The 14,650-nt window shown below is 43.3% G+C and overlaps 1 protein-coding gene across 1 annotated transcript; it reads left to right on the top strand.

The window, feature by feature from the left end:
• Window positions 1-487: 487 nt before the first annotated feature.
• LOC137255896 (tubulin alpha-1 chain-like) lies at window positions 488-4,912 on the top strand. Its single transcript, XM_067793480.1, has 3 exons — window positions 488-579; window positions 3,406-3,628; window positions 3,765-4,912. The coding sequence occupies exons 1-3, from the start codon at window positions 577-579 to the stop codon at window positions 4,898-4,900; spliced, it is 1,362 nt and encodes a 453-aa protein (XP_067649581.1). The 5' UTR covers window positions 488-576; the 3' UTR covers window positions 4,901-4,912.
• Window positions 4,913-14,650: the final 9,738 nt, after the last annotated feature.

Below are 14,650 nucleotides of genomic sequence, written 5' to 3'. Positions count from 1 at the left end.
ATCATCCTCATCTGTATCCCACCCGCAGCCATAAATTATGAACGGTCCCCAAGCTCATCACACAAAGTTGTCCTGCCCATCGTGGGAATAACAACAACTACAGTTATCATGCTTTATCTATTATTGAACACTCGTAATTTGTAATACTGTTACAGTTATCACTGTCCCTATTCATCGGTAATAGAAATTCATCCCAGCTTTAAAAGACCCATGCTGAGGGAATGCAGGGACAAACAGACTGTACAGTTCCATTAGGCTCTGGACTGCAAATTAATGGGGATATTGACACTAGTGGCTTGACTGTACGGAATTATCGATGTGGGCGGTTGCCATTGGTTACCAGTAAATTCTCGTTTCCATGACAACAGAACGCCCTTCGAAAGAAATAGCGGATGGACAATGATGCTCCAAGAGCGCCATTAAGTCGTTAGGGTGACATGTAAAAATATTGGCGTTGCTGCGGTGGACTACAAAATATACCTAGCGAGATACATCCAGATATCTGCCACTCATCATTTTCAGACACACAGTCAACCATACTACACGGAACCTTGGGCTTATTTTAAACCTGGCAAAATGGTAAGTACCAAAGTTTTTCTTATCATTCATCCATGTAATAATGGTTTCTGAAAGCTCTCGGTAGTTGACATAGTAGTGGGTATGTGAAGGAAGTATTTTCAATGGTTCATTATTAAGCGGTCTTCGGTCGAAAATATCAACTTCCAAATAACACTGTCAGGAATCGAAACTGATGAATTTTATCCTTTTAGCTCGGCATTTCGATATGCGATCAGTTGTGTTAATTAACGCGTATATTCAAGTATATCTGATACTACATAATGCGTTATGACAGCTATTAGCTGTTTCCTGATCTTAGTTCGACGCTTCCGCGATGTGGAACTTGTTCAGATAGTACATGTAACTATAATTCTTTCCTTCATATAAGCACTAGCCCTACTGGATGGATAAATACATTATCTTCACATGAGCTCGCCTGCACTATACATACTCATTGACTGAGTATATCAATTTCCTATGACGGTCGGATTGCCACCCGTCCCAGAGACGTGTGAAGTATCTGAGACATTCTAAACCACATTTGACGGATAGGTGTCGCCCTTATCATAGTGCGTAATGACAGCATATAATGGCTTTTCTTTTGAATATTAGACATAATGGCTGCTGGAATTTGGTGTTACGCCGCTTTTAGCAATATCCCAGAAAACATGAAGGGGGGGGGGGGGGGGGGGCACCAGAAATGGGCTTCACACATTGTACACGTTTGCGACCGAACAGGGGTGTTCGGTGTGAGGCTTTAGCCACTAGGCTACCCCACCGACTTGTGTCACTAGAGAACTGATCCATACAGCGATAGATATGTAAGTGGACTTTCTAAGTATGATGTGTAACTTTCACAAAAAAACATGGATACTACAACATTTGTTATGTCATTTTGCCGTGCACGTGGTGGGTGAGTTTATTGTGATTGGCCATGTTTACCTCTGTTAAAAAATGAAACATGGTTTTAGAACTGGGTGTTGACAATGTAAATAGGCTAGGATTTAATTACCAGTACTCAATGAACAGACAAGGACTGAGAAGTAGATACTAGTACTCACTGAATAGGCTAGGAAGGAGAAGTTTATTTTGGCACCCAATGAATAGGCTAGGACTGAGAGTGGATAGTAGCATTGAATAAGATAGGCTAGGATTTAGAAGAGGTCACTAGCATTAGATGAATTGGTTAGGATTTGGAACTGAATACTAGCTGTCAATGAATAGGCTAAGATTAAGAGGTATATAATAGTACTCAGTGAGTAGGCTAGTACTGACAATGGATGGTAACACGCGATTAATAGGTTAGGTTTGGGAAGAGGTTACTAGCACTCTGTTAATAGGCGAGGATGTAGAAAAGGTTACTAGCCCTCAATGAATAGGTGAGGGTTTAGAAGAGGTTAATAGCACTCACTGAATAGGCTAAAATTTAGGAAAGGTTACTAGTGCTGAATAAATAAGCTAGTATTGAGAAGTTTATACTAATAGGCATTGGATGTATTAAGAAATAGTTGCTGAGCATTGGAAGGAAGTGATTGCTACGTAAGTGACAGGACAGAATTCCGTAGTATTCTAGCAGATATTCATCGATTAAAACAATGCCGTACTATCAACAACATGCTGACTGGTGAGACTGATAGTAGGTGAGGTAGCAACATTAAAATGCAGGTAATCTGTAGGTACACAAATGAAGAGATTATACCATGTTAACTTAATCCATTTGCTACGTGTAGCTGACACCCAACGATTCGTGACAATCAACGACAATGAACTCACATTGCTTCTGTTTGTATTGCACCAACACTCTCCACACCCTGATAAAATGATAACATCACCACTTCCCAGTATGGAAGTCTATATGGAGATAACTAGGACAAGTTGACAGTTCGTTGACGATATATCGATTGTCAGACATTGAGGGACGTCTGAGAGAGGGATCTACATCGACGCGTGATTTGTTGGACAACACCTACGCTTTTGTCGTTGATATGTTAGGGAATCTCTAGGCTCTCGCACATCCGTTTATTAAAAACTAGAAAAAACATACATTTGAGTGAAAGATGACTAAGTCGAGCATTAAAACACACACGTGTACTTTGCTTGGAAACTGATTTGGTTGGGTTCAAACAACCCTATTTCAGTTGTACAAACGAGCGAGCGAGCTTATTCATCGCTGCAGTAGGTCAGTTATTAGTGACCTTGTGGTTGTAATGTAAGACACGTGAAGGTCCGAGTTAGAATTGATCTTCAATAAACATGCTTGTCGTAAGATGCGACTAACGGGACTTGGTTGACACATGTCATCGTATCCCAATTGCGTAGATCAATGCTCATGCAGACCACCGCCATATAGCTGGAATATTGCTGTGTGCGGCGTAAGACTAAACTCACTCATTTATTTTAACAAAAGAAAGTTCTCCTAGCAAACAGCGTCACTGGATATGCAATAATGTTTTTTATACAATATGATATTGTAAAGGTATTTTAGGCGAGAAATCTGTATACTTTATCATCAATCTTGCAACCATTCACCTTTAGTCGGAATAGATTATCGGAGAGAATAGTCTGATTCAGTACTCGTTCAGAGATTTCACAGCTCACAGATTCAAACTTGTCAGCACCAACAGAGAATCGTTTAATACTGGTTTACGCTACAAAACCTCTGTCGCTTTCAGGCTGGTAACAATTACTGATTACTGATTACTGATTACCATTCACTTCCCCAAAGCCTCGTATTACAGTAGTATTTCATCTTCAGAGGGAATGTATCTCGAACAAAACCACCACATACCTGCTCTACGAACCTGTTTTCATACAAGTTCTAAATGTCAACCTTACTTATGTTTCCAGAGGGAATGTATCTCGATCCACGTCGGTCAGGCCGGAGTCCAGATGGGCAATGCATGCTGGGAGTTGTATTGTCTGGAGCATGGCATACAGCCTGATGGTCAGATGCCCTCTGACAAGACGATTGGTTATGGAGACGACTCCTTCAACACCTTCTTCAGCGAGACTGAAACAGGGAAGCATGTACCAAGGGCCATCTTCGTCGACCTGGAACCCACTGTTGTCGGTACGTGACGTGTTTAGAATGTGGGGAGATTTCAGATAAGGTATATTGTCATTATAATTACATACATTTATTTTATTGTGTCGAAATATAAAGCGATTATAACCATGATTACTTCTATCCTCATGTTTTTCAACAGATGAGGTCCGTACCGGCACCTACCGGCAGCTGTTCCACCCAAACCAGTTAATCACAGGCAAGGAGGACGCCGCCAACAACTACGCTCGTGGTCACTACACCATCGGCAAGGAGATGATTGACCTGGTCCTGGAGAAGATACAGAAGCTGGCCGAACAGTGTAAAGGTCTTCAAGGCTTCCTCATCTTCCACAGCTTCGGCGGTGGAACCGGATCGGGCTTCAATTCACTGTTAATGGAGCGCCTTAGTGTCGACTACGGAAAGAAGTCGAAACTCGAGTTTGCGGTGTATCCAGCTCCCCGGATCTCTACAGCCGTCGTGGAGCCGTACAACTCCATCCTGACTACTCACACCACCCTGGAACACACCGATGTCGCCTTTATGGTGGACAATGAGGCTATCTATGACTTGTGCCACAGGAATCTGGATATATCTCGTCCAACCTATACAAACATCAACCGTTTGATTGGTCAGATTGTCAGCTCCATCACTGCCTCTCTCCGATTTGAAGGATCCCTGAATGTTGATCTTGCTGAATTTCAGACCAACCTGGTGCCCTACCCACGTATCCACTTCCCTCTAGCTACCTACGCACCTGTCATATCTGCGGAGAAGGCCTACCATGAGCAAATGACTGTTGGTGAGATCACCAATGCATGTTTCGAGCCCCCAAATCAGATGGTTAAATGTGACCCCCGTCACGGAAAGTATATGGCCTGTTGTATGTTATATCGTGGTGACGTCGTTCCAAAAGACGTTAATACGGCAATTAGTGTTCTTAAGACCAAAAGAACGATCCAGTTCGTCGACTGGTGTCCCACTGGTTTCAAGGTTGGCATCAACTACCAGCCACCAACCATTGTTCCCTTTGGTGACCTGGCCAAGGTCCAGAGAGCCGTCTGTATGTTGGCAAACACCACTGCAATAGCTGAAACATGGGCTCGTCTTGACCACAAGTTTGACCTGATGTACGCCAAGCGAGCCTTTGTCCACTGGTACGTGGGTGAGGGTATGGAGGAGGGAGAGTTCTCCGAGGCCCGTGAGGACTTAGCAGCTCTGGAGAAGGACTACGAGGAGGTTGGAATAGGGAGTCTCGAGGAGGACGAGGACGAGGACGAGGGAAATCTTGAGTACTGATGATATGGGGAATCTAGGATACGGAGGAAGGGGTAATCACGGGGCCTTTAGGGTACACAGAACAAGGATGGAAGACAGAATCTAGGATACGGAGGAAGGGGTAATCACGGGGCCTTTAGGGTACACAGAACAAGGATGGAAGACAGAATCTAGGATACGGAGGAAGGGGTAATCACGGGGCCTTTAGGGTACACAGAACAAGGATGGAAGACAGAATCTAGGATACGGAGGAAGGGGTAATCACGGGGCCTTTAGGGTACACAGAACAAGGATGGAAGACAGAATCTAGGATACGGAGGAAGGGGTAATCACGGGGCCTTTAGGGTACACAGAACAAGGATGGAAGACAGAATCTAGGATACGGAGGAAGGGGTAATCACGGGGCCTTTAGGGTACACAGAACAAGGATGGAAGACAGAATCTAGGATACGGAGGAAGGGGTAATCACGGGGCCTTTAGGGTACACAGAACAAGGATGGAAGACAGAATCTAGGATACGGAGGAAGGGGTAATCACGGGGCCTTTAGGGTACACAGAACAAGGATGGAAGACAGAATCTAGGATACGGAGGAAGGGGTAATCACGGGGCCTTTAGGGTACACAGAACAAGGATGGAAGACAGAATCTAGGATACGGAGGAAGGGGTAATCACGGGGCCTTTAGGGTACACAGAACAAGGATGGAAGACAGAATCTAGGATACGGAGGAAGGGGTAATCACGGGGCCTTTAGGGTACACAGAACAAGGATGGAAGACAGAATCTAGGATACGGAGGAAGGGGTAATCACGGGGCCTTTAGGGTACACAGAACAAGGATGGAAGACAGAATCTAGGATACGGAGGAAGGGGTAATCACGGGGCCTTTAGGGTACACAGAACAAGGATGGAAGACAGAATCTAGGATACGGAGGAAGGGGTAATCACGGGGCCTTTAGGGTACACAGAACAAGGATGGAAGACAGAATCTAGGATACGGAGGAAGGGGTAATCACGGGGCCTTTAGGGTACACAGAACAAGGATGGAAGACAGAATCTAGGATACGGAGGAAGGGGTAATCACGGGGCCTTTAGGGTACACAGAACAAGGATGGAAGACAGAATCTAGGATACGGAGGAAGGGGTAATCACGGGGCCTTTAGGGTACACAGAACAAGGATGGAAGACAGAATCTAGGATACGGAGGAAGGGGTAATCACGGGGCCTTTAGGGTACACAGAACAAGGATGGAAGACAGAATCTAGGATACGGAGGAAGGGGTAATCACGGGGCCTTTAGGGTACACAGAACAAGGATGGAAGACAGAATCTAGGATACGGAGGAAGGGGTAATCACGGGGCCTTTAGGGTACACAGAACAAGGATGGAAGACAGAATCTAGGATACGGAGGAAGGGGTAATCACGGGGCCTTTAGGGTACACAGAACAAGGATGGAAGACAGAATCTAGGATACGGAGGAAGGGGTAATCACGGGGCCTTTAGGGTACACAGAACAAGGATGGAAGACAGAATCTAGGATACGGAGGAAGGGGTAATCACGGGGCCTTTAGGGTACACAGAACAAGGATGGAAGACAGAATCTAGGATACGGAGGAAGGGGTAATCACGGGGCCTTTAGGGTACACAGAACAAGGATGGAAGACAGAATCTAGGATACGGAGGAAGGGGTAATCACGGGGCCTTTAGGGTACACAGAACAAGGATGGAAGACAGAATCTAGGATACGGAGGAAGGGGTAATCACGGGGCCTTTAGGGTACACAGAACAAGGATGGAAGACAGAATCTAGGATACGGAGGAAGGGGTAATCACGGGGCCTTTAGGGTACACAGAACAAGGATGGAAGACAGAATCTAGGATACGGAGGAAGGGGTAATCACGGGGCCTTTAGGGTACACAGAACAAGGATGGAAGACAGAATCTAGGATACGGAGGAAGGGGTAATCACGGGGCCTTTAGGGTACACAGAACAAGGATGGAAGACAGAATCTAGGATACGGAGGAAGGGGTAATCACGGGGCCTTTAGGGTACACAGAACAAGGATGGAAGACAGAATCTAGGATACGGAGGAAGGGGTAATCACGGGGCCTTTAGGGTACACAGAACAAGGATGGAAGACAGAATCTAGGATACGGAGGAAGGGGTAATCACGGGGCCTTTAGGGTACACAGAACAAGGATGGAAGACAGAATCTAGGATACGGAGGAAGGGGTAATCACGGGGCCTTTAGGGTACACAGAACAAGGATGGAAGACAGAATCTAGGATACGGAGGAAGGGGTAATCACGGGGCCTTTAGGGTACACAGAACAAGGATGGAAGACAGAATCTAGGATACGGAGGAAGGGGTAATCACGGGGCCTTTAGGGTACACAGAACAAGGATGGAAGACAGAATCTAGGATACGGAGGAAGGGGTAATCACGGGGCCTTTAGGGTACACAGAACAAGGATGGAAGACAGAATCTAGGATACGGAGGAAGGGGTAATCACGGGGCCTTTAGGGTACACAGAACAAGGATGGAAGACAGAATCTAGGATACGGAGGAAGGGGTAATCACGGGGCCTTTAGGGTACACAGAACAAGGATGGAAGACAGAATCTAGGATACGGAGGAAGGGGTAATCACGGGGCCTTTAGGGTACACAGAACAAGGATGGAAGACAGAATCTAGGATACGGAGGAAGGGGTAATCACGGGGCCTTTAGGGTACACAGAACAAGGATGGAAGACAGAATCTAGGATACGGAGGAAGGGGTAATCACGGGGCCTTTAGGGTACACAGAACAAGGATGGAAGACAGAATCTAGGATACGGAGGAAGGGGTAATCACGGGGCCTTTAGGGTACACAGAACAAGGATGGAAGACAGAATCTAGGATACGGAGGAAGGGGTAATCACGGGGCCTTTAGGGTACACAGAACAAGGATGGAAGACAGAATCTAGGATACGGAGGAAGGGGTAATCACGGGGCCTTTAGGGTACACAGAACAAGGATGGAAGACAGAATCTAGGATACGGAGGAAGGGGTAATCACGGGGCCTTTAGGGTACACAGAACAAGGATGGAAGACAGAATCTAGGATACGGAGGAAGGGGTAATCACGGGGCCTTTAGGGTACACAGAACAAGGATGGAAGACAGAATCTAGGATACGGAGGAAGGGGTAATCACGGGGCCTTTAGGGTACACAGAACAAGGATGGAAGACAGAATCTAGGATACGGAGGAAGGGGTAATCACGGGGCCTTTAGGGTACACAGAACAAGGATGGAAGACAGAATCTAGGATACGGAGGAAGGGGTAATCACGGGGCCTTTAGGGTACACAGAACAAGGATGGAAGACAGAATCTAGGATACGGAGGAAGGGGTAATCACGGGGCCTTTAGGGTACACAGAACAAGGATGGAAGACAGAATCTAGGATACGGAGGAAGGGGTAATCACGGGGCCTTTAGGGTACACAGAACAAGGATGGAAGACAGAATCTAGGATACGGAGGAAGGGGTAATCACGGGGCCTTTAGGGTACACAGAACAAGGATGGAAGACAGAATCTAGGATACGGAGGAAGGGGTAATCACGGGGCCTTTAGGGTACACAGAACAAGGATGGAAGACAGAATCTAGGATACGGAGGAAGGGGTAATCACGGGGCCTTTAGGGTACACAGAACAAGGATGGAAGACAGAATCTGGGGTATGGAGGAAGGGGTAATCACGGGGCCTTTAGGGTACACAGAACAAGGATGGAAGACAGAATCTAGGATACGGAGGAAGGGGTAATCACGGGGCCTTTAGGGTACACAGAACAAGGATGGAAGACAGAATCTGGGGTATGGAGGAAAAGGGTATCTGGGGTACATGGAATGAGCGTAATCGTGTTTTGTTTAGTTTAGAAGTGAGTTATAATTTCATGCACTTTACATGCATTTGTACCAGCCAATGCTGTGCATTTTCTAAGTGTTGCGTTATCGTTTATCATTCAGTTCACATCATGTTGACAATCCCTGATACGGGTGAAATATAAAGTCCTATAGCTCTATTCCTTATATTTCTTTTTTTTCATGTTATCGTGATCGCATGTGAGGGAATGCTTTGACTCGTATAAGTAAACACCTAATTGGAGTCGTAGATTGTAATTGTCGTCTTTGGCGTGTGCTACAAACCTGTTTCTGTGATCTTAGGTTTAAACAAACCCGTTTAAACTGAACTACTGTTCAACCCGAAGTTACAACGTTATAACACACTAACTCATTCAATAAAATAGCGAGTGGTCTACGGAGCTGTAACTGCACAGTTGCTTTCCCAGTGATATCAGGATTTGCTTTCTGTGGGGTCAGATACCACCCTGACACCATTATGATTCTTTGTCAGCATTCCACCAAGCTCCTATGCGTAGAAACAACCCACCTCACTCAAACCGCCACATGAACGTGTCCTTCGCTGGGTTGCCGTCGGGTTGACGGTGAGTGAGTATGTTTAGTTATACACCGCTTTTAGCAATATTCCAGCAATATCACTGCGGGGTACAACAGAAATAGGCTTCACACATTGTACCCATGTCGAGAATCACACCAGGGTCTTCGGCACGACGAGAAAACGCTTTAACTACTCGTCTACCCCATAGTCGCAGAGGGTAGAGGGACATTTGATTTAAAGATCGGTCATTATAACATTATAAAGGTTTTTTTCAGGTAATAGGCAAGTAAAATGACCTTTCTGTGTACACAATACCTGTCAACTTCTCTACGCCGTCATGAAACACAACATCCGATATATGCACATGCAGCAGATTGCGGTATTTATTTAAGAACTACAGTTATGTAGTAGGTGCCACAGTATCTGTGACTGTAAATTAACAAGCCTCGCTCAGGGCTAACTGGCGCGCTGTTCTATTGACGCCTCTGTCCCCCTGCGTTAAGGCGACGTTACCAGAAAAAGGAACAGTTTGATGACAGTTTACGTTCGGGTTAAATATCTTCTCTTAATTATTTTAATTACATGTGTTATTAACGTAAACCATGTGGTTCAATATGGAGGTCGTATTTCTTCTGATACCGTAAGTTTAAATCAGTACATCCTATAAGCAGAGCCCAGTGATACGAAAGTAAAAACACGAAACTAAAAGTAATCACTCCTGCTTTGTCCTTTATTTCATACAATTCATTTAATGTTTATCGCCATACAGGTTCATGTTACGATACTGTGTGCTGATCTGCACTGCTAGATTATGGATGGATGTATTGCATGTATATTTTTGTTTCAAATCTTATCAAAAGTTTTCACTGTCTGTGCCAGGCGACATTCCAGTGATGCATTATGGGAATGTAAACAATGAGAAGTTTGCCGTGTGTCTTTTTAATTGTGAGGCGTTATATCTTTCGAGAAATATGAACATAATGTTTCCACCAGTGATGTTAGCCGAATGAGGCAACTGCAAACCAAGGAACGGGTTTGCTACGGAGCAGTTTACTGTAGGAGTCTGTAGGAGGCGATGACAACTGAGCTGGGCCTAGATTTTTTTAAAGCTCCCTTTGCGCTATTATAGTCGTGAGTGCCATTCATTAACATTAACTTACGACTATCTTAGCGCTAAGAGAGCATCGAAAATCTTGGCCCTGCATTGGGAAGTCGGTTACCAAGGGTACGTTCAATTTCGAGGGCTCAGACTAGAATAGCTCATCAGGACCAATACATGGTGACGTTAAGTGAAAAGTATACGTTATCGTCTGATACAGCCTTTGATCTTTCACCGAGGCACTAAAATTCCTTATCGCTACCATTCATTAACTCCATGATTATCTGACTACAATGTTTGTGTATCATTTGTGCAACAGTACCCGCCGATGTGAGTTTATTAAAGTATACCTGTACGGATAATTACAAGAAGCCGACCTCGCCATCCACTTGGAACGCTTTTCCTGCTAAGTGGCTGTTTACTAGCTCGACGTAGAAGACATTGTCATGGTGCTTTTGTCGTGACGCTTTGTTACACTTGGCATGTCATCCTTCAGCCTATCGAAAGCTGAGCGATGTTTCCTGTCGACGGCAATGTTGCTGGTTGGGGAATGATACCCACACAAACATCGCTGATAACTGTGGGGAGGATGTAAAGGTGCTGTAAAAAGATACCATACCGTTTCCATCCATGCACTGAATTACACTTTCATGAGGCTGACAAGCTGCGTTTAGACATATATGTTTTGTGCGATACGTTTCGTCATATTTACATTTACACATGTCGCACAGGTTGTAGAATAAACCCTGTCACCAGTAAAACAGTTCAAACACTTGAATGTCAGCGATGTGAAGTAAATTAGTTGGTTTGTCGTTTAACGCCATCTATATGAAAGCTGTCTGTAAATGATCGAATCTGCACCGGGCAATCCACTGATCAACAGCATGACCATTGATCTACGCCGGTGGGATACAATGACGTGTGCCAACAAAGTCAGCAAGCCTGATCACCGAAGACCAATTCTAACCCGGGTCGTCACATGTAAAGCATTATAATGACTATATATGTGTAAACTATTCGAAGTCAAGTATTGACTATTTGTGTAAAATCCTGGATTGGAACCACTGTAAACAAAGTTGTTTTTTCTCTACCACAATATGACATTACACTATTCATGACGAATATATGGAAGTTAAAGCTAGTTCTTACCGTGATCTTCACGTATTCCAATATGAAGTAATGTCTTTCAAATACATGAATAGGTTCGTTGTACGGCTCAGTTGCCGTAGGCTCCCTCGTATGCTAGATCCAGGCTAGCGAGGTTGTAACATGTTTAAAAAGAGAAAAGTGTGCATTAGTGTATAGGAGTTTGACGAAATGCATATCTGATGCAATTGTACAGTTTGTTAACGTTTGTAAATATTCAGCTTTAATACTGCAGGACCTTTCACAATACAGTTGCTACTTCCGCCATGCTTTCAATGAAAAATGAAACCTTAAAGTCATATAATTCTTCTCACTTAATTTCGAGTATCTTCATCTGAGGACGAAAGTAGCAAAGAAATATACCCTCCCTCCCTCCCACTATTGTTATTGTCCAATTCTACCAAATAAATACGACAGGAAAGCGTAGTTGGAGCACTTACGCAGTCAGCGGGCCCTTTACATCTAATAGTCCAGCGGGTAATGGCATGATTTGTATGCAATTGTGCATTTTCATGTTACAAGTGAAATTTTAGTTATAATACTTAGAAAATAATATTCTAACATATTTCAGATAGGGAGGCACTCAAAAATATGTTTTATTTTTTTTGTGTCAACTTCCAAAAAATATTGTGAAATATTGAGTCAGTGTTATCTGTTGTGTGGAAAGTACTAGAAATAAGGTTGAATGAGAGTGATCTCCCCTTTGTTATGACTTTGATGTTACGTCATCAGTCAAGATTAAGATGATGTAATCAGACAAATATACATATTTAATTGGAGGATTTTGCACTGATTTTGCACAAGTGGCAGGAAGAATGTCCATTGTTGCTGAAGAGACATGAATGGTGAGTAAAACTCATTTTACCGTGGTTTTTTTGTGCAAGGGGCACCTAGGGGCTTCATCACTGACAAGTTGCAGGGACATGAAATAATGGAAAAGGCAAATAATATATATCTCCTTCATGGGTGTATAATTTCAGAATTGTCTAAAACTAAAAACTGCCCAATTTACATTGTTCAGATTACTTGGTATTTCAAAAATATTAGTATCACAGGTTTTGTAGAATTTACATGTAATAATACTTCCCTTCCACTAATCTTATTTCTTTAGATGGTGGGGACTGTTGAAAAGTTTGTTGAATTACAGTTTTGATGGCATTTCACTGCCTATTAAGTAAAAGGCATATGTGGTTTGTTTTGTGAAGTTTGTTATGGTTTGATAACAAAATAATGTCACTGTTATATGAAAAAAATTAGCTTCAGATTTCAAAATGATCTGGGTGTACAAGTTCAACTTATGCCCATGATAGTAACTAATGACTGTAATATTTCTCTTATCAACATAAATAGAGCATGTTCACAAGTTATTCCAATTCTCAAGGTACCAATCACGATTTAGGTATTGATAAGGACATTTTCAAATAGAAAGATCATAGCATCATGTCATGAAATACTTTTATTTTGGTCACTTCTCCAGAAAATAAGAGCTTTATTGTTGTAGATTCCACGGATGATGGCTAGTTACACACAGTCCACAGATGCTTCGAAGATGGATTGGAGTTAGTGTGTATTTTGCCAGAAATACACAAAGGATCCTGTTGTCTGCCCTGCCAATGCTAAGAACAAATCAGGAAAAGGTTACACCACAATGGCTAGTAATTTAGAAGCCTTTTCTGAACTTGAACAGCTGCCTATAGACATAAATTTGAGTTGTTTTGGGGGGTGTTCCGAATATTTTCACCACTTTTGAATCTCATAGAGCATGCTGGCACAAGTTATGTGGTCTCAAATTCAACAAAAACATGTTGCAGAGGACAAGGAAAAGACGACTATCAAAAGAACTTGAAACTTCAACTATTGACTGTGGTGACTGCCTGTACCCATCACAACCCAGTGAAAGTAAAGCCGGAAGAAGTGTGTCTTATGTCAGGATCAAAACCTCAGATACCAGCAACCTTTGCTTTGTTTGTGAGCAGTCAGGACATCCTTCAGAGTTAAGATGTGTATCAACATTTCAACTGGACAAACGTGTACGCGAATGTGCTTTGAAGTTGCAAGATGGTCAGCTGTTAGCTAAGCTCAGTACATCAGATTTGATGGCACAGGATGCAAAATATTGCCCTGTATGTCTTTCCAATTTATACAGAAAAGCAGCTCAAAGAGAAGAAGGTACACAGTCCGATGATATCTGTCATTCCCAAACATTTAAGGAAGGTCTAGCTTTCGCTCAGTTTAAACAGTATGTTGGTGAATGTCGACAAGAAAATCTTCCTGTACTGAAACTGTCAACACTGTCTAAAGAGTACTCAAGCTATTTGCAATATATTGGCCTGAAATATGACATTCACAGCACAAGACTGAAGAACAAGTTACTAGATGAGTTTCAAGATCTCCAAGCTCACTCAAGTGGAAGGGAAACACTTTTGGTCTTGACAGAACATGTAGGGGAAGCTCTGAAAACCTTTCATTATCAGGACTTTGATGATAATGGTCAGATACTCTGTAAAGCAGCTCAACTAGTTAGAAAGGACATTTTGTCAATGACACACAAACCTTTTTCAGGAGCGTTTGATGTAAACTGCCAGAAACAGTCTATTCCACACTCTCTACTTTCTCTTGTTGAAATGATTCTGGAACTCCTAATTCACAGACAACTGCTAGGAAACAAACTGCCTTATCACTTTCTCAGCTACTTGTTTACAACTGTAGTAAACGTGCAAAGGTAGGAACTACATCCCTTCAGCGCAACAAGGATCGAGAGACACCACTTCCCTTGTATACTGGAATGACACTTCATGCCAAGACACGGAAAAGAGACTTGATTGACTTCATGTATAACTTTGGAATGTCTGTATCATATGTCAGAGTTTTGGAGGTTTCCACAGAGGTAGCTAATGCAGCATGTCAAAGATACACTGCGGAATAAGTTGTCTGTCCTTCAAACCTCAAATTTAACCTCTTTACAACATCAGCAATAGACAACATTGATCACAACCCAAGTTCAACAACTGCACAAGGGTCCTTTCATGGTACAGGCATATCCATCTTTCAGCATCCAAGTAAAGACAATCAAGGGGCTGACAGAACCTCCAA

Source organism: Haliotis asinina, chromosome 11 (genome assembly GCF_037392515.1).
Source record: "Haliotis asinina isolate JCU_RB_2024 chromosome 11, JCU_Hal_asi_v2, whole genome shotgun sequence".
NCBI classification, from domain to species: Eukaryota; Metazoa; Mollusca; class Gastropoda; order Lepetellida; family Haliotidae; genus Haliotis; species Haliotis asinina.
The sequence above is the reverse complement of the archived record's forward strand: the minus strand, read 5'-3'. Positions and strand labels throughout refer to the sequence as shown.